The sequence below is a fragment of the Megalops cyprinoides genome, chromosome 7 (assembly GCF_013368585.1).
Source record: "Megalops cyprinoides isolate fMegCyp1 chromosome 7, fMegCyp1.pri, whole genome shotgun sequence".
NCBI classification, from domain to species: domain Eukaryota; kingdom Metazoa; phylum Chordata; class Actinopteri; order Elopiformes; family Megalopidae; genus Megalops; species Megalops cyprinoides.
Window position 1 is genome coordinate 17,275,720 of NC_050589.1, and position 19,173 is coordinate 17,294,892.

Sequence of the window (19,173 nt, forward strand, 5' to 3'; positions counted from 1 at the left end):
GACACATGCATCATTGACTATACCAGTGGCAGATGAAAATACTTGGACGCGACATGTAAAGACAACGTCCTTTTAGTTGCTGTTATGCCATTATAATATAATGCCGTTATAAAAATAACCGGCTTGGGTTTGCGCTAAGATAAAAACGCAGCTTGCCTTTTGTGTCCGGTCACGCAGACGGTCAGCACCAATGGGCTGTTGAGGAGGTGACACATGGGGATTTCTGACATATCTCCCTCAACCCTGACCTTGAGGGAGACAATAAAAGAGGGCACTCTAGCCCGTCGATGTAATCTGTTGTGTGCCTCCTAAGGTTAGTACACTCCACCTGCACTCCACTCAAACTACTAACACTTCGTTCGGTCTTTTAATACTTGCAAAAATCTGGTGTTCATCCATAGAGATAATTTGCTAACTATCTGTCAAAGTGTAGTTTTAAGTATATTCGTCAGGATATACAGGATACAGTCACAGAATGCAATAAATCTGTGACTGTGGCTGTTCTAATTTTATGATGAACTGAAAAAAAAATCCATGATTCAGAAATGTTGATTCAGAATTCAGTTAGTTTTAGAGTATTAGTTTTACCTCACTGCAATCAATGTTCATTCGTTACATTTTATTTTTATTTTATTCATTTTGGTAAGGTATGACCAGCCCATAAAAAAGTTTCAATATTCTAGAAGGTAGGCATGTGTGTATAATTGTGTGCGTTATACTTGTATTCAAGGACTTTGGAAAAAGATCTCCCACGGTTGGTGCGTCCGTGCTGTTTCGTGCTGCGGAGCTGTCACCATGTCCCGCTTAACGGATATGAAAGAGTTTGGAGAGGCTGCTGCTTACCTCCGCAAGACTGAGCTGGAACTGCTGGCTGCTCAGACCTTAGCTTTCGACGGTACTGTTAGACTAATTGCACACATCAGGGTTATAGTTGCATAGGTCTATTTAACTTAATCTATGTGCAAAACCTTAGGTGGGGCTCACTGTTTCTCGCTATTTATAGTTAACAAATTTATACTTATACTTAAACTTCTACTTATACAATTTCTGTAAGTGCAAGATAACTACTGTCAAACAAGATGTGCCATCACGTTATTCCATTATCCACGTTTTTAGAAATCCAAAGAAAATATTGTTTGTGTTTACGAGGATCTGCGTGGGACCGGCAAAGGATTGACTTAATTTGATAGGAACTGGCATATACTGGCCAGATAATATTGAAAATCAGTGAGCAGAGTCGGTGACGGATTCGTGTCTCGGCCCTTTGCTCAGGTAAAAAGAGAGTATGGGTGCCCGATGAGAAGCAAGCTTACATTGAAGTGGAGATCAAGGAAATCACTGATGGCAAAGCCACTGTGGAGACGAAGGATGGCAAGGTGAGTGCACAGCGGTTAAGGGTCTTGCTTATTATTTTGTACTGCAGAATCAAGCGGTCATTAACTTTTTTTTTTATCTTCAAATGAATAAAATATGCGAAAATGTTAGAAATCTAATATAACCAATACATAACTCAAAAACTGTCCTGTGTCCAAATAAAACATCAGCACGGCAAAATAAGTTATATAAAAGGTGATGTGGTCGTCTTTGGATTTCCCTTGTCCTTCTGCATCAGCATGCATGCTTTTGCCGTTGCTTGTTCTGAGAACGATGATTCTGACCGTCTCAGACCCTGACGGTGAAGGAGGACGACATTCAGCAGATGAACCCTCCCAAATTCGACATGATTGAGGACATGGCCATGCTGACCAACCTCAACGAGGCCTCGGTGCTCTTCAACCTGCGGCGCCGCTACCACAGCTGGATGATATACGTGAGTGTCCTCCCGCAGACCATCATAGCTAGAACCTGTACTTGTGCATGCTAACACATGAAACGTTATTATGGAACTATTTTGGGTAGAGGCACACTACAATGGAACAAACAAATACTGGACAGGGCATAAAAAGGTGCAGAATGGGTTATATTAAGTTTGCTGGAGAACAAATTAAAAGGTAAGTAATGGATCTGAGGGAAAGAGTGAGTTGCTGTAGACATCCTATCAAACTGAATCAGTTAAACACTATATCATTTAAATGCTGTTAAACCAAAAAATAATAATAGGAGATGGTTTGGAAGTTCAGGTGATTCTCAGAACACCCCTTTCAAGCATTCATTACAAACAAATTCTCAATTAAAAAATGCGCAACTTGTTCACCTCCCCCCCTATAAAGTAGTGTTTTAGACCCTGGTTAGATTTGCCTGCACTACATAATTGAAAAAAAAATCTGAAAAAATGTAAATTGTTGCTTGAACATACAAAATTTTAACTCTGTGAATCAAACTTGTCCTCCTGACACTATGCCAATGAGAAACAAATGGAACATAAAAGAAATAACACACTGGAACTGAAATAGGGTGTCAAGACCCAGCCTTACCCCCCCCCCCCCCCTAACTAGTTCATTGGTTGTGACTGTAAGTTGTTCTCTTTGTAGACCTACTCTGGGCTCTTCTGCGTAACAGTGAACCCTTATAAGTGGCTGCCTGTCTATACCGCCTCTGTGGTCGCTGCCTATAAAGGCAAGCGCCGGTCAGAGGTCCCACCCCACATCTACGCCATTGCTGACAATGCCTACAATGACATGTTGCGCAGTAAGTCCCACCCCTCCTGTTAATATACATGTTATTTTCTGAAAACCTGAATTAACTTTTAGAAAGAAGCATGCCCAATTTAGTAATGAACAAACCAACTGTTACCCATCTTATTTTTAATGCTTCCATATTATGGTGTGTTTCCATAGATCGTGAGAACCAATCCATGCTCATTACGTAAGTCCCTCTTCTTCATGAAAACACTCACACTGCCTGCAAGTGGTACTAGTATGAGATGTTCAGTTAATTAGCATGCCACTGAGTGAAGTAGTTCATTAATAATAATGTGCATGGGAGATATATTATATGACTAGTTGCATTTGAATACAACATGCGCTCTCCACTCATTGGTCTACATGCACTGTGTATGGATCCGTCATAGATCAATGCGTGTTTTGTGTGACAGAAAGCAACACACCTGTTTTGTTGGAAGCATTCATGTTTTTGGTCAAACATACTCAGATTTTCAGTTTTAACGTTTTTGCTCAATACTTTTTTAGTCTATCATGTATTTTATAATTATTCATATTTAAATAATGAATTTTGGGAAAATAACATTTTTTGTTTTCAAATATATTTTTCCTCTATTTTGCTTTAAAGTATATGGATGATGGTGTCTTTTTGTTGTTGGTGTTCATTTTTCCTATGTTTTGTGCATTTTTTGTTTACTGCTCCTAGCGGAGAATCCGGTGCTGGCAAAACTGTCAACACGAAACGTGTAATTCAGTATTTTGCCATTGTAGCAGCCCTGGGGGAAGCAGTCAGCAAAAAAGGAGTAAGACCAAATGCTTCCCATTTTTGTATTTTTCCCCGTCCTTTTATCTTTTTTTATTTTAACTTCTTTTTTGAAGGGCCTGTCTAATTTTGTCTTTTTACTGACGTGTGCAGTTCATTTAAACATCTTTGAGATCCTGTAAAAAATATGTCTGACTGTCATTGTCAGATACTTGAAGCTCTGCTTTTGTCGTCTGGTTCCCTGCATTTTTGAACCCCCTTTTTATACCTCTGTTTTTTCCCTTCATCGTCCTCCCAGTCCATTTTCTTTTTGAAAAACGTCTTTTGCCTTTAACATCTGGAGTCATCTCGTTTTTGCATTTCATCCCAATTCTATCGTTACATCCCTGTTCTCCCTGAAAGAGAAATTTCTTCTGCACCATGTCCAGTCATTGTTGTTTCGATCAATGTGTGGCACATATGCACAATATTTTGTGGAGGTATGTTACCAAAACAATCATTAATGCTCATAAACTAACAAAACAGTACTGTCAAACACAGTTGTTGCAATGGAATGAAAATTGATACTCAGGTAGGTTTTAGTGCTTCCAGTTGATTTGCTCCACAGGAATATCTGCATGTTTACAGCTAACCTATTACTCAGTAGGAGGTAACAATGAGAGATAGAGAATAGTACTTCAATGTATTGTTTTCAATACAGATCCTCTTCATGACATGAGTATGTTGCATACTGTATTGGCATTTGTTCCCATAGGGGACTGCCATTAAAACTGGAAGAAACTAATTTCTTCTGAAGAAGGTCTTAACACAAACCTTAAAAAGTGCATTGCCCATCCCCCAAACACCCCACAGAAATGTGTTGTACCACAGAGGTACAACACAACACTCAGAGAGTACCATAGATGCTTATTGACCAATGGCCTCAGAAGCTTGGTAGCATGCAGGACCTCTTTTCAGTGCCATATATAGTCTTGTTTGCCTCAGGTGAAGGATCGCTCGTCACGTATACTACTCAGATCTCTGTAATTAATCCTCCACATCCCTCTTCACTGGACCAGGGTACCTTAGAGGACCAGATCATTGAGGCGAACCCAGCTATGGAGGCTTTTGGGAATGCTAAAACACTGAGGAACGACAACTCGTCCCGCTTTGTGAGTTTTAAAAGGTTACAGATTGGTGAGGGCTCTATGTGTAAAGGTTTTATGAAAAGGTATTACTGCAATAATGTCTGTGAAATAACTATCTTGGAACTTGGAATGACTAAATGTTTTACATCATGACAATCACCTTGTGAAAATCAGAGACACATTCTCTGGTAGCTGTTCAAACTTGAATGTTTTAAGAAATTAGATGTAATTCAGATAAATTAAATCATACATCTCTACCCATGGATGTAGACACTGACATAGAGCATGGAATCCTTAAATAAAATTTTTACACTTCAGCATGAGCATTTTATAAGTCTATGAGCAAGAAGGTCACAATTTTTTTTTTGCTGCTTGGCGAGTTCAGAAGGCGACTTTTAGTGTCTGCTAATCCTTTGTTTCTCTCCACAGGGCAAGTTCATCAGGATCCATTTTGGCCACACTGGGAAACTGGCTTCTGCTGACATTGACATCTGTAAGCAGACCACACATTCTTCTACTGCAGAATAATATCGTTATTGTTAATCTCTTTTCAAAAAGGAATTTCTCTTGATCACAAACATGCTAAAGTCAAAAACTTCCATTCAAAGGAACGTTTTTCCTTCTATGTAGATCTTTTGGAAAAATCCAGAGTGATCTTTCAGCAGCCAGGAGAAAGAAGCTATCACATTTACTACCAGATCATGTCCCAGAAGAAACCAGAACTTCTAGGTAGGAGGTTTAAATCTTCTCTTTTAATGCAGACAAGCTAAATGACTCTACATTCTTCATGAACTGAGGGACCTTCAGTGATACCTTAAAGTTCATAAAATGTTTTTTTAACCACTTAATTACACACTGTACCTTATCATTCATCCCACAGATATGCTCCTGGTGTCCTCAAACCCTTACGACTACCACTACTGCTCGCAAGGTGTGACCACCGTGGACAACGTGGATGATGGGCAGGAGCTGTTAGCCACAGATGTAAGAACAGTTCAACATTACTTGTTGTCGTAATGCCAAGACACCCCGTAGACTCACATTTGCATGTCTGTACCCCAGCATGCCATGGACACGCTTGGCTTCAGTGCAGAGGAGAAGTACGGCTGCTATAAAATAGTGGGCGCCATCATGCACTTCGGAAACATGAAGTTCAAGCTGAGGCAGCGTGAAGAGCAGGCAGAGGCCGATGGCACTGAAAGTGAGTCCGAGCCCACTGTCAGAGCGGCAGCTTTCCAGCCGTCTCACACACACAGGTGTGCACACACAAACACACACACACACACACACACACACACACACACACACACACACACACTTATTCACGCTCCCTCTTTCGCTCACTAAGCAGACAAAGATTGCAGTTCATGGCCCATCACTTTTACTCAGCTCCAGGAATTGCTGGCCTGCCTGTGACATTTTGTCACTCACACATGTGACAGTGGTTGAATGTGTGCTGACTCTGCAGGTGCCGATAAGGCGTCCTACTTGATGGGGATCAGTTCAGCTGACCTCATCAAGGGCCTCCTGCACCCCCGTGTTAAGGTGGGAAATGAGTACATCACCAGGGGACAGACTGTCGAGCAGGTGAGCTCACCGTTGGTGCCTGCACGTGAGCATTATGCTGCCAACAAAACCATGTCTGCATTCTAAAGAAGGAAATTGCAACCTGACAAGTATTTCAATTTCACTCTTGTGTGTTTGACACACTTGCTTATTTTTAGGTGTAACATGTCAACAAGAGATTAGAGCTGGAAAAACACCACCCTGTTGATTCATCACAGCAAAAACCTGAAGCTAGGAGAAGAACAAATGTGTGTTTACTACGCTTGTGTCTTTGTGTGTATGGTGTAGGTGACCTACGCGGTGGGTGCTCTGGCCAAAGCCACATATGACCGGATGTTCAAGTGGCTGGTGGGGAGAATCAACAAGACCCTCTACACCGTGCTGCCAAGGCAGTTCTTCATCGGAGTACTGGACATAGCAGGCTTCGAGATTTTCGAAGTAAGCTCTCCACAGAGCAACACTTACAAGTCACACAATTGCTTTAAGTTACTGCACTTTTGGCCTCACACCGCACAAATTCACCATTCAGTTTTTCTCTCCCCCTCTCTCTCTGTCAATCCCAGTTCAATAACTTTGAGCAGCTCTGCATCAACTTCACCAATGAGAAACTGCAACAGTTTTTCAACCACCACATGTTCATCCTGGAACAAGACGAGTACAAGAGGGAGGGCATCGAATGGACGTTCATCGACTTTGGCCTGGACTTGCAGGCCTGCATTGACCTCATTGAGAAGGTGCAGAGGGGGCAGGAAGTGGTGATGTGGTTGGTGTTGGGGGGAGGTGCATTTAAATGTCATATATTCAATCAGTAGTTGCATTCTGATTTAAATTTATTTTATTAAATTTATTATGATTTATAAGAAAATATGCAATGTGCACAACATGTGATGTGTGTTTGTGCACCTGTGCATTTCTACAGCCAATGGGAATCATGTCCATCATGGAGGAAGAATGCATGTTTCCAAAGGCAACTGACAGCAGCTTCAAGGCCAAGCTTTATGACAATCACCTCGGCAAGTCAGCCAACTTCCAAAAGCCTCGTCCTGACAAGAAACGCAAGTACGAGGCCCACTTTGAGCTGGTGCACTATGCCGGAGTGGTGAGTGAGCATGTAAAAGAAATAAATTGTATTTATAAAACCACAAGCAGTACAACAACCTATAATAGTCTGTTTGCAATAAGCCTGCATGGTTGAAAACCACCTCAAAAAAGGCTGTATGAATTTTTGTCACAGGCTTATGTTGGTTTGAGATTTTTGTGAGGAAGAGGATACTTATGTGTCATTATCCGCCCCCAGGTACCATACAACATTAGTGGCTGGCTGGACAAAAATAAAGACCCGCTGAATGAGACCGTGGTGGGCTGTTTCCAAAAGTCAGCTAACAAGCTGCTGGCTTCGCTGTACGAGAACTATGTCAGCGCTGACGCAGGTACGTGCACGCTCCTGACCCGACTCACTGACTCCTGCCAGAGCAGCGTGTCAGGCTTAGCCTCTGCTTCTGCCTCAGTCCCTGCTCCAGTCAGAGAGCACACATGGCCCCTATAGAAAGACCTGGTAGGGAGGCAGCAGAAGATGTGCTGAAATGCTCCTCAGTTACAGCACACTTTTCAGGAAGCCTTGCTACAGAAACGTTGCTGTGTCTCTTCAAAGCAGTAGATCCCAAGTCAGGGTCCAAGGAGAAGAGGAAGAAAGGGGCTTCGTTCCAGACTGTGTCACAGCTGCACAAGGTGGGACTTCTGTTTAACTGAGAGAGAGAGAGAGAGAGAGAGAGAGAGAGAGAGAGAGAGTGACATTGCTGGTTATAATGACTCTGTCTGAGAAACTGTGATACTGACACATTCAGGTTGAAACGGACCGTTGAGATTTACTGCTCAGGGTGTGTGGAGGAGCGTAGCCATTAGCTGCAGCGAGTTTGAGAGGCACAAGTTTGTGCACTGGAGCCACGGGTATTCGCTGATGAGAAGGAGGCAGTTAAGACTTGCAGTGATGTTTAGAGAAATTGACACATGAACATCACTTTAAGTCTGTGCTAGCTCCGGACTCCTTGGCTTCGCCTGAAATCGAGGACTGGGGTAAGTTGCACTGTAAGATGCAGAGAAAAGGCCAGCAAAGAGGTCACTATAAAGTTAAGGCCATCTGTCATCAGATCAGCTAACAGCGCATTTGAAAGGAGCTCTATAAACAGTGGGAGTGCTAGCCATTGAAATGAGCATTCGTGATTTGCCTGGAATGGTTAACCGTGGGGCTCTCTGCCATGCCTCTCAGTCTGATATCTGCCCCCTCTGTGTGCCTGTAGGAGAATCTGAATAAGCTGATGACAAATCTGCGCAGCACACAGCCCCGCTTTGTGCGCTGCATCATCCCCAATGAGACCAAGACCCCAGGTACAGCCAGGCCTCCTGCCAGAACCTAAATACATGGAATGGAATGTGTTGCAGTGCAACGCCAGCCGGTTACAATGGCTCTCATAAACACCCTCGCGTCTGACCTCCAGCTCTTGGCTGGCCCCTTTCTGAGCCCCCTGCATTCTTCCTCACCCCCTCTCTCTGCAGGTGCCATCGACCCATTCCTGGTGCTGCACCAGCTTCGCTGTAACGGCGTGCTGGAGGGAATCCGCATATGCAGGAAGGGCTTCCCCAACCGCATCCTGTACGCAGAGTTCAAGCAGCGGTGAGCTGGGCCCTATAACACACATATATGTTCGTGCACACATGCACACGCACACACACGCATGCACTAACACACACACGCACACATGTACATACACACACAAACAAAAAAAAACACACTCAAATGTGCTGGAAATAGGGGGTTTATTTAGTTTATTTAGTTAGAATCCTTCTGTCTATTTGTCTCATTTGTCTTGTTGCCTCTCCTCTACATATCCTGCAGGTACCGGATCCTGAATCCCCAAGCCATTCCAGATGATAAGTTTGTGGACAGCAGGAAGGCAGCAGAGAAACTTCTGGGCTCCCTGGATATTGACCACAGCCAGTACAAGTTTGGCCACACCAAGGTGGACCTGGCCATTTCTGCTACCTGCACATTTGCTGTCATCTCACAGAGGCATCAGTTCATAAGACACGGCGACACAATATGCTGTCAAAACAGCACTAATATGGTTGCCAAAACAGAATGAAATAAATGAGAGAAATAAAAAATGAATAAATAAGAGAAATAACTATGTATGGATATCACCAATAAGTTTCAGTTATTTTTGTACTGCAGCAGACTTTTTCTGTAAGCAGTGTCTCTGGGAGTGTCCCTGAAGGTGTGTCTCTTGTCTCCAGGTGTTCTTCAAAGCTGGGCTGTTGGGCCAGTTGGAGGATTTGCGAGATGAGCGACTGGCTAAGATCCTGACCATGCTGCAGGCTATCTGCCGGGGCAAGATCATGAGGATGGAACGGCAGAGGCTGATGGAGAAAAAGTAAGAACAGCCATAGCAGCCAATCAGTCGAATCTTGTCAGAGTCTACATAGGTAAAGTAAGACATAACAATGCCCTTTCAGCCATGTTGGAGAGAAATTAAGAGGAGCTGCAATGATGGCTCAGTTGACCACGAAAATCCTGCATGCCATAAAGGATTGCACCAGTTGAGTTTTTTAAATGCTTTTAGTGAAAGCTATGGCATGTAGCATATGCGTGTGTGTGTGTGTGTGTGTTGGGGGGGGGTGTTGTGTGAGGTATGCGAGGGCTGTGTGCGTGGCGTGTGTGAGGCGTGTGTCAGTGCACGAGGGCACGCGTGCGTGTGTGGTCCCTTTGGAAATAGCCTGTTTTAAACACAATGCAAATGGCGTCCGCCGGGGCAGGTGGCGACATGTGTCTCTAAAGTGCATTGATGGCAGCTGTTCAGCTCCTCTTAAAAATAACTCCCAAATCCCTCAGGCCCCTTTGTCCCCGGCAGCCATAGCTTGAAGTACCCACATAGATGGGATTTCTGCTTGGGTGACAAGGGATTAAATCCTCCTGTTTCACAGAGGGCTTTAGCTTTAAATAACAAACAGCCTTTAGCTCACCTCTGTCGAGCCCTAGGCTTGGAGGTATGTCAGGGATTCAGTCTGATTTATTCCAACACGCTGGCTGTCAGAAAGCAAACACTAATATGAGGCACCTGACACAGTGAAATGTCCCAGGCCATATTTGGTGTGTGAGATGGTTCTAATTTAGAACAATGGTAGGCGCCTGCTCCCTGGACTCTGGACAAAGTGCTTTAGAACTCATGAGATTCGAAAAGTTCAAAAATAAAGGTTTCGATATGCTCTTTCTCCGAAATCTTACATCCCACAAGGATGGTTCTTACAAGTTGGTTCAGTTTGAGTGCCACTCCAACCACCCATCTCTCAGAGTGCCCTTGAATCTGCTCCTTCTTTATAGAGAAGCCATAAGGGTAATTCAGTGGAACATCCGGGCCTTCAACGCAGTAAAACACTGGCCCTGGATGAAGCTCTTCTTCAAGATCAAGCCCCTCCTGAGGAGCGCGGCCACGGAGAAGGAGCTGGCCAACCTGAGAGAGGAGTTCCTCAAGCTGAAGGAGGCCCTGGAGAAGTCCGAGGCCAAGCGCAAGGAGCTGGAGGAGAAGCAGGTCACCCTGATCCAAGAGAAGAACGACCTCTCTCTGCAGCTCCAGGCTGTGAGTGTCCCAGGACAGTTCTAACCAGTTCCTGTTTTCCCTCAATGGAGAGCAAGTTATAGACCATAAGTAAAAAGTCCTAGCTGTGCGTATCAAATGGAGTATTTTGAAGGATTACAAATCAAGGCTAAAGATTACAGATGTATGGATCTTGGATTCTCTGTTCTTACTGCCTAATGAAAACCTTTTCTGCTCGCTCTCTTCCCCTCGGTTTCTGTCCTCAGGAGCAGGACAACTTAGCGGATGCAGAAGACCGCTGCGACCTGCTGATCAAGGCGAAGATCCAGCTGGAGGCCAAACTGAAGGAAATGACAGAGCGCCTGGAGGATGAGGAAGAGGTCAACGCCAGCATCCTCGCCAAGAAACGCAAGCTGGAGGATGAGTGCGCTGAGCTGAAGAAGGACATCGATGACCTAGAGATCACTCTTGCCAAGGTGGAGAAGGAGAAGCATGCCACTGAGAACAAGGTAAGGATGGGAAGCTGCAGAACAGTAGGTACATTAGGCAGGACAGCATTATTGTTTACTTGATATTCACAGCAATCCAGGGCAAGTTACAGTATGTGCAAGTTTGCACATTTTGTTACCTATTTATGCAGCTGGGTTTTCTACAGAAAATAGCACAGGCACGTTGCTGTTGCATTACAACAGTCCTGTATGTACCATAACCATATCACAGACCAACCCTAACCTGCCGTCTTCCTCTCTATCCATCCCCAGGTCAAGAACCTAATCGAGGAGATGGCAGCTCTGGATGAGTCTATTCTCAAGCTGACGAAGGAGAAGAAGGCCCTTCAGGAGGCACACCAGCAGACTCTAGACGACCTTCAGGCAGAAGAGGACAAAGTCAACATGCTGACCAAGGCCAAGGCCAAACTAGAGCAGCAAGTAGACGATGTGAGTTCACACCATGGGAGACACCTCCCACCATAACATCTGCCCTTGCACCTGATGACAAATGAAAGCAAACAAACAGTGAGCCCCGGTAAAGAGATAGTGCAGTATGCATGTGTCCTATCTGCCAACAATAAAAGGAATATACTACATCGAACTATTTCAGAAGTAAGTTCTGTCTAACATGGTAATGCCAGTAGCGCCATACATCAGCTTTAGAGGTTTCTAATATGACACCCCCCATTTCTCACCAAAGTTGGAAGGTTCCCTGGAACAGGAGAAGAAGCTGCGCATGGACTTGGAGCGAGCTAAGCGCAAGCTGGAAGGTGATCTCAAGCTGTCCCAGGAATCTGTCATGGACCTGGAGAATGACAAGCAGCAGCTTGAGGAGAAGCTGAAGAAGTAAGAATCATGCTGTGAATTACACTACTGTAGTATTTCATCTGAATGCATCCATATAGTTGTACTATCTTCTGTACTCAACATGTTCCTGCTTCTCTCGCATTTGATTAGGAAAGACTTTGAAATGAGTCAAGTTAACTCCAAAATTGAGGATGAACAAGCTCTGGCGATTCAGCTGCATAAGAAAATTAAAGAACTTCAGGTATGATGTGATCTGTTTCATCTAGTGCTCTCTATAGAATTAGATGTTCAGACTGCAGTTTTCTAAACTGCATCCATTGTACCATAAAGTAGTATACACTACTTTTGAACTGATCTACAATTCGCAGTTTTCTAAACTGCATCCATTGTACCATAAAGTAGTACACACTACTTTCAAACTGATGTACAATTGCTTAATGCAATGATCCTTAGATTCCCTGTAATTCAGTGTAATTATAGTGGTAAAACTATTTTTACTTACGTTTTTTTGAATAAGGCCGATTTTCCCCCTGCCAGGCACGTATAGAGGAGCTGGAGGAAGAGCTGGAGGCGGAGCGGGCGTCACGGGCGAAGGCGGAGAAGCAGCGGTGCGACGTGACGCGGGAGCTGGAGGAGCTGAGCGAGCGGCTGGAGGAGGCGGGCGGGGCCACCTCCGCCCAAATCGAGATGAACAAGAAGAGGGAGGCCGACTTCCTGAAGCTGCGGCGGGACCTGGAGGAGGCCATGCTGCACCACGAGGCCACGGCCGCCGCCCTGCGGAAGAAGCACGCCGACAGCGTGGCCGAGCTGGGCGAGCAGATCGACAGCCTGCAGCGGGTCAAGCAGAAGCTGGAGAAGGAGAAGAGCGAGGCCAAGATGGAGGCGGATGACCTGGCCTCCAACCTGGAGCACCTCTCCAAGAGCAAGGTAGAGAGAGCCAGGGGGACAGGAGGGGCTCTGATAGGCTGCTGGTTCTCACCCAGCACATAATGCATTCAGTGATGCTTCTCTGATATTACATTATTGGCATTTAACAGACGCTCTTATCCAGAGCGAGTCACATAAATTACAATTTGTTTACATTTACACAGCTGCATATTTACTGAGGCAACTCCTGCCAAAGGGTACAACAGCAGTGGCTCAGCAGGGAATCGAACTAGCAACTTTTCAGTTTTGAGTCCACTATGCTACACTGCCTCCCCCATATGTGATATGCAATGATTAGATGATTTAGTACCACTGGAAAACTTTTGTGCAGGCACCTTCTCATGAGTAAATAATAGATGCCTGCATATGCAACTCTTGTCCTTTTCCTCAGGCTGCAGCTGAGAAGATGTGCAGGACATACGAGGATCAGCTGAGTGAGAAAAAGGCGCAGGTGGATGAGCTCCAGAGGCAGCTTATGGACGTCACCTCACAGCGAGCCCGGGCTCAGACTGAGAATGGCAAGTATTGGGGGTGTAACATGGCAGTGATGGAGTTATGTTCAATCTGCATAATCCTGGGTAGGACATGCCACTGATCTAGGATCAGATCATCAAGCCCTAACCCTAACACAAGTTATTTTGTGGAAAGCAGGAACTGATCCAGAGGCAGTACATTGGGGCATCATAATGTGTATGCCCTTTATTGTATCTTCTACTAGTTCTTGTCCAGTCTCTGCTGACCATTCTCTCTCTGTGCAGCTGAACTGAGCAAGAGGCTGGAGGAACGTGAAGCCCTGGTGAGCCAGCTACAACGCACCAAGAACTCCATGTCCCAGAATGCAGAGGACCTCAAGAAGCAACTGGAAGAGGAGAATAAGGTGACTGACATTTCAGAAAGTGTAGTTCTGCTGACTGTTAAGCCTAATTTTTAGGTTTGTAGTTATATATGCTTCTGTGCTCTATCCTGAAGACCACAGAGGACGTCAGTTATTGGTTTTGTAGATTACTGTTCAGGTTTCGTAATGTGTTACTACTTTTTTGTTGCAGGCAAAGAACGCCCTTGCCCACGCCCTGCAGTCATCCAGACATGACTGTGACCTACTGAGGGAGCAGTATGAGGAGGAGCAAGAGGCCAAGTCAGAGCTCCAGCGTGCCCTTTCCAAGGCCAACGCAGAGGTGGCCCAGTGGAGGGTTAAATATGAGACGGATGCCATCCAGAGGACAGAGGAGCTTGAGGAAGCAAAGTAAGCTTCCACACATGTCTGTTTTGCTGCACTTCTGTGCAGTCTCTGAGGGACTATAAACACTGACTGAGGAATGTGTCCCTGCCTTATGTTAAAAGACTTATTGGTGTTGTGTGTTTTGTAAATTTTAACGATGTAGGAATTAAATATATATTTTTTTACATATTTGACACTGTAATTGAATATTCCTGTAACTTGAAATTCTATTGCTGTGTATGTTCCTGTTCGTAACAAAAATGACATGTTATGTCAGGTGAAAATTCCATGTAAAAAAGCATGAATGTAAAAACAGGAAGAAGCTGGTGGCACGCCTGCAGGAAGCAGAGGAAGCCGTGGAGGCTGTAAACGCCAAGTGCTCCTCGCTGGAGAAGACCAAGCACCGGCTGCAGACGGAGATCGAGGACCTGGTGGTGGACCTGGAGCGGTCCAATGCCGCCGCTGCCGCCCTGGACAAAAAGCAGCGCAACTTCGACAAGGTGCTGTCCGAGTGGAAGCAGAAGTACGAGGAGACGCAGGTGGAGCTGGAGTCCTCTCAGAAGGAGGCCCGCAGCCTGAGCACCGAGCTCTTCAAGCTCAGGAATGCCTATGAGGAGTCCATCGACCACCTAGAGACCGCGAAGCGTGAGAACAAGAACCTCCAAGGTAACATAAACTCACTGTGGAAGTCAGACTCTTGGATTAACAGCTGTTGCATAAATATGCACCTTCTCATCAGGCTTCTACTGGCAGTTTATCTAATAAGTCTCTTCTTCCAGAGGAGATCTCTGATCTGTCTGATCAGATCAGCCAAGGTAGGAAGACTCTGCACGAGCTGGAAAAGGTGAAGAAGGTCCTAGATGTAGAGAAGAGTGAGATCCAGGCAGCACTGGAGGAGGCTGAGGTATACCATTGCCCTGAGCTTGTGCGCTCATAGAGTGGCCATGTTGTTTTATATTTAATCCCTAGAAATGTAAGTAAAGTAAGGAAAGGCAACGGTAACAACTACCCCTGTTATAAAGCAAATTTTAGAAGTAATACGAAGGCTGGTTACAAACAGTAGACTGTGCTCCTCTGTGCTCTTGCAGGGTACCCTGGAGCATGAGGAGAGTAAGACCTTGCGCATCCATCTTGAGCTCAACCAGGTAAAGGCAGAGATCGACAGGAAGATGGCAGAGAAGGACGAGGAAATCGATAATCTCCGGTACGCATACATTTTTTTGAATATGTCCCCCTCCATTATGGAGCTTATCTTGCAATGTTGTGAAACTCATATTGCATATATATTCTCCATTAACGCTTTCAACAACAACAACAGTGATTATCCAGGAAGAATTAGTCATCGGCTATACATTAGACAGTAAGTTCAGCTTCCACGGGCATTATGCACTTGTATGCAGTATGCTCACTGTCTCGCTTCCTTCCCCAGCCGTAATCACCAGCGCATCCTGGAGTCCATGCAGGCCACCCTGGACGCAGAGGCCAAGTCCCGCAATGAGGCCATTAGACTGAAGAAGAAGATGGAGGGTGACATGAATGAGATGGAGATCCAGCTGAACCACGCCAATCGCCAGGCTGCAGAGTCGCAGAAGTTGGTGCGCCATTTGCAGGCCCAGATCAAGGTCAGTGACTTACACAAGTTAAGTCTGACAGGTCCATGTTAAAATGAATTTAGTTAGAGGATGCTTCTGTTCCATGTCTATTCTCCAAATTTGCCTGGGTACTGCAGCAGTTGGACCTCTAAAGCTGGGGTTACTTACAAAAACCATTGGTGGTCAACTTCACCTGTAGTAACCACGGAGTGTCCTACACATAGTCAGAGGTGACCTGCTGATGACGGCTGTCATGTGCAATTCAGCATGTTAAAATGGTATGTGCAGTTGTTGAGAGTATTTATCAAAGATTGTCACCAGACCCTGATTTACTATACCATTGACCACTTAAACTGTTGGGTGTGTGTATCCTCAGCTTTAGAGTTTTACAGAATTGTAGTGTGTCCTCTGAGCATAAGTATTACCATTTGCTTGAAAAAAATACAAAACAACAAAACAACAAGGATAAATCTAAAACTTTTTAGCATTTGCTCAATGCACAAACTTTCCAAGATATCAATTTGAAAGGAAACAGCAGTGACCCAAATTTGAGCAGAGGGCCAGTTTGGTGACTGCGGCATGCTCCTACTGCTCTCAGGACCTGCAGGTGGAGCTGGACGAGAGGATCCACCAGAACGAGGACCTCAAGGAGCAGATGGCGGTGACAGAGCGGCGGAACACCCTGCTGGCAGCGGAGGTGGAGGAGCTGCGCAGCGTGCTGGAGCAGACGGACCGTGGCCGTAAGCTGGCCGAGCACGAGCTGCTGGAGATGACCGAGAGGGTCAACCTGCTGCACTCTCAGGTGGGAGAGGCTTTAGAGTCGGACATAGCGGCAGGCAAAGATAGGGTGATCAGATTGCAACGATTAAAAAAGCATAATAGAAACAAAAAGAAAACAAAGGAGACAAACCAGGCAATTATTTACCGACATAGGGCAGTTGCTTGATTTTGCAAATGTGAGCATCTGAAATTCTTCAAAAAGCCTGAGCTGTAATAAATTAAACTCCCTACACACAGAGATGATGAAACATTCCTATTTGTTTGCCCTGCAGAACACAGGGCTGATTAACCAGAAGAAGAAGCTGGAGGCTGACTTGTCCATGCTGGCAGGTGAGGTGGACGAGGCTGTGCAGGAGTGCCGCAATGCAGAGGAGAAGGCCAAGAAAGCCATCACTGATGTGAGTGGCACTGCTCTCGACATCTCCTTCCTGCTAGACATACACTGAACTTTATTATGTGATATTTGCTATTATCAGTAGACTAATGAGTAAAAGAATATTGTCTGGACCCCTTTGCAATTGTGAAAAATGTTAGAGCAAATGCAGTCAGATGTTCATTGGACATTGCTCATGCCATGCCTATAAGGAATGCTTAAACTCTATGATTGAGTCTCTCTCTGTCCCTGGCAAGGCGGCCATGATGGCTGAAGAGTTGAAGAAGGAACAGGACACCAGTACCCACCTGGAGCGCATGAAGAAGAACATGGAGCAGACCATCAAGGACCTGCAGATGCGGCTGGACGAGGCCGAGCAGATCGCCCTCAAGGGGGGCAAGAAGCAGGTCCAGAAACTGGAGAGCAGGGTGAGGACCAGACAGATCGTTTCCACTCCCCATTTCCCCACCCATGCCCCAGTACCCAAGCAAGACCTTATGTTCCCCTTACATATGGCGATATAGGTGGACATTTTACTTCTGGGTGTTACCAGTGTTTGGAATGGTATAGTCCCTCTGTTGCATTGCACTTTCATATTGATCTAGGCACACACTTATCTCAGCACTACGTTTGACACTGATACCTGTTCATATGTGGTTAGCAGTGTCCTCTTTGCACAACTTTCCATGCCACTTAGATGCACTTTGTAAGGCGCTCTGCATAAGAGTGTCTGCCAAATAAAGATAATGTAAAAAATGTAATGCTAAAGCAAGACCTGTAGTGGTGAAAGATGAGTTGCAGAATCATGCAGAGACAGAAGGTGAGGATTAATTGACTAAATGCTCTGACCCTCAGGTGAGAGAGCTTGAGAATGAGCTGGAATGTGAACAGAAGAAGAGCAACGAGCTGCAGAAGGGAGTGCGCAAGTACGAGCGGAGGATCAAAGAGCTCACCTACCAGGTACAGAACCGCGCCCCTCCAAAGCCCACATCAGCCAATGGCAGTTACAGGTCTCATTAACCCCGACCAAGGAAAACCAGGCTTGTAATTGGACCTGTTGTGAAGAAAGCTGTACCTATCCACCTAGCATTACATGGGTGTGAGCTCTGCCTTCTGTCATTATCGCAGACCGAGGAGGACAGGAAAAACCTGCTGCGACTGCAGGAGCTCATTGACAAGCTGCAGTCCAAGGTGAAGAGCTACAAGAGGCAGGCCGAGGAAGCGGTAAGCACCGCCCACCTCCCGTAGCACCCAACTGTTTAGAGGACCTCAGACCGTAGTCTGGACTGACTATGTACCAGAGAAAATATACACAATAAAGATAATGAAGACATTCTGTCAAATGTTAGTTTAACTAATTTGGGGTTTGGTTTATTAAGGCGTTATTTGTTCATAAAAATACATTTTAAAATCCCTTTTATATTTGAGTTTAAATGGCCTAGACTCCCTGTGGCTGGCTGAGTCTCACTGCTTTCTATTCCTCTTTGCCAGGAGGAGCAGGCCAACTCCAACCTGACCAAGTACAGGAAGCTCCAGCACGAGCTGGATGACGCTGAGGAGCGTGCCGACATGGCCGAGACTCAGGTCAACAAGCTGCGCGTTCGCACCCGGGATCAAGGGGGAAAGGTGAGTCCTGGTATAGAAAAAAAGCCCTTCATGAGAAGCTGATTTTTTCATAAATCATCCTGTGTGTACACTTCTGCCAAAAAAGTTACATATTCAGCCTAGAGTCACAGTCACCTTAAAATGGGTACAGTATCAGAACCCATAGCAAAGCTATGGTGCTTTTCAAAAACACTTTCAAAACTCCTTATTACTCTGCAGCTCCTAACTACACTGACATTGCGAAGCCTTTTAAATCAAGCAATTTCTCTGTTTCAGATTGCTGAATGAATGGGAAGGGACTCCACAACAGGGTTTCCACATCAAAGACGGTGCCATCTGGTGGCTCAAACAGTTGTGACCGTGTGAAGATGTGAATTCTAATGTGGCTACCTATTCAAGTTATTCATAGCATTGGCCTGCAAGATAAGAAAATAAGGATATTTGACATAACGGGTCATACTCACTTTGGCATAATCCAAATAAAACTGACCAAACATGCTTGTTGACTTTACTGTTGATTTAATTTCCTTGCAGAACAACCAGAGCCTCCGGATGCCTGGGCAAAGTATTCTGCCCAATTGCTCTATTAAAAATCTGTATATGACATAGCAAACCTTTATTTTCCCTCACGTACAATTTTGCATGCACTCTAAACAATATAATTAAAAATACTTCATACTTCATACACCAACATCATGATCAACTACACTAACTGGATTAATGAACATGAAAAG

General features: G+C 45.0%; 1 protein-coding gene across 1 annotated transcript; it reads left to right on the forward strand.

The window, feature by feature from the left end:
- Nucleotides 1–795: 795 nt before the first annotated feature.
- On the forward strand, nt 796–18,919 carry LOC118780224 (myosin-7-like). Its single transcript, XM_036532631.1, has 41 exons — nt 796–895; nt 1,273–1,376; nt 1,667–1,810; nt 2,472–2,628; nt 2,778–2,805; nt 3,307–3,403; nt 4,422–4,514; nt 4,920–4,983; nt 5,121–5,219; nt 5,371–5,474; nt 5,553–5,691; nt 5,959–6,077; nt 6,345–6,494; nt 6,620–6,790; nt 6,976–7,155; nt 7,354–7,486; nt 7,708–7,784; nt 8,354–8,441; nt 8,610–8,727; nt 8,950–9,073; nt 9,348–9,484; nt 10,432–10,687; nt 10,912–11,154; nt 11,407–11,583; nt 11,837–11,982; nt 12,094–12,184; nt 12,481–12,870; nt 13,262–13,388; nt 13,629–13,747; nt 13,917–14,113; nt 14,406–14,755; nt 14,869–14,993; nt 15,178–15,293; nt 15,519–15,711; nt 16,280–16,483; nt 16,734–16,859; nt 17,092–17,262; nt 17,690–17,794; nt 17,963–18,058; nt 18,326–18,460; nt 18,716–18,919. The coding sequence occupies exons 1-41, from the start codon at nt 796–798 to the stop codon at nt 18,725–18,727; spliced, it is 5,805 nt and encodes a 1,934-aa protein (XP_036388524.1). The 3' UTR covers nt 18,728–18,919.
- The last annotated feature ends 254 nt before the right edge of the window (nt 18,920–19,173 follow it).

Bases quoted from the DNA above. Each gene is read 5' to 3' on its own strand.
- LOC118780224 (XM_036532631.1), top strand. From the start codon at position 796: ATGTCCCGCTTAACGGATATGAAAGAGTTTGGAGAGGCTGCTGCTTAC. The intron at 13,748-13,916 runs GTGACTGACATT...TTTTTGTTGCAG, and splicing joins AACTGGAAGAGGAGAATAAG to GCAAAGAACGCCCTTGCCCA. The intron at 14,114-14,405 runs GTAAGCTTCCAC...ATGTAAAAACAG, and splicing joins GAGGAGCTTGAGGAAGCAAA to GAAGAAGCTGGTGGCACGCC.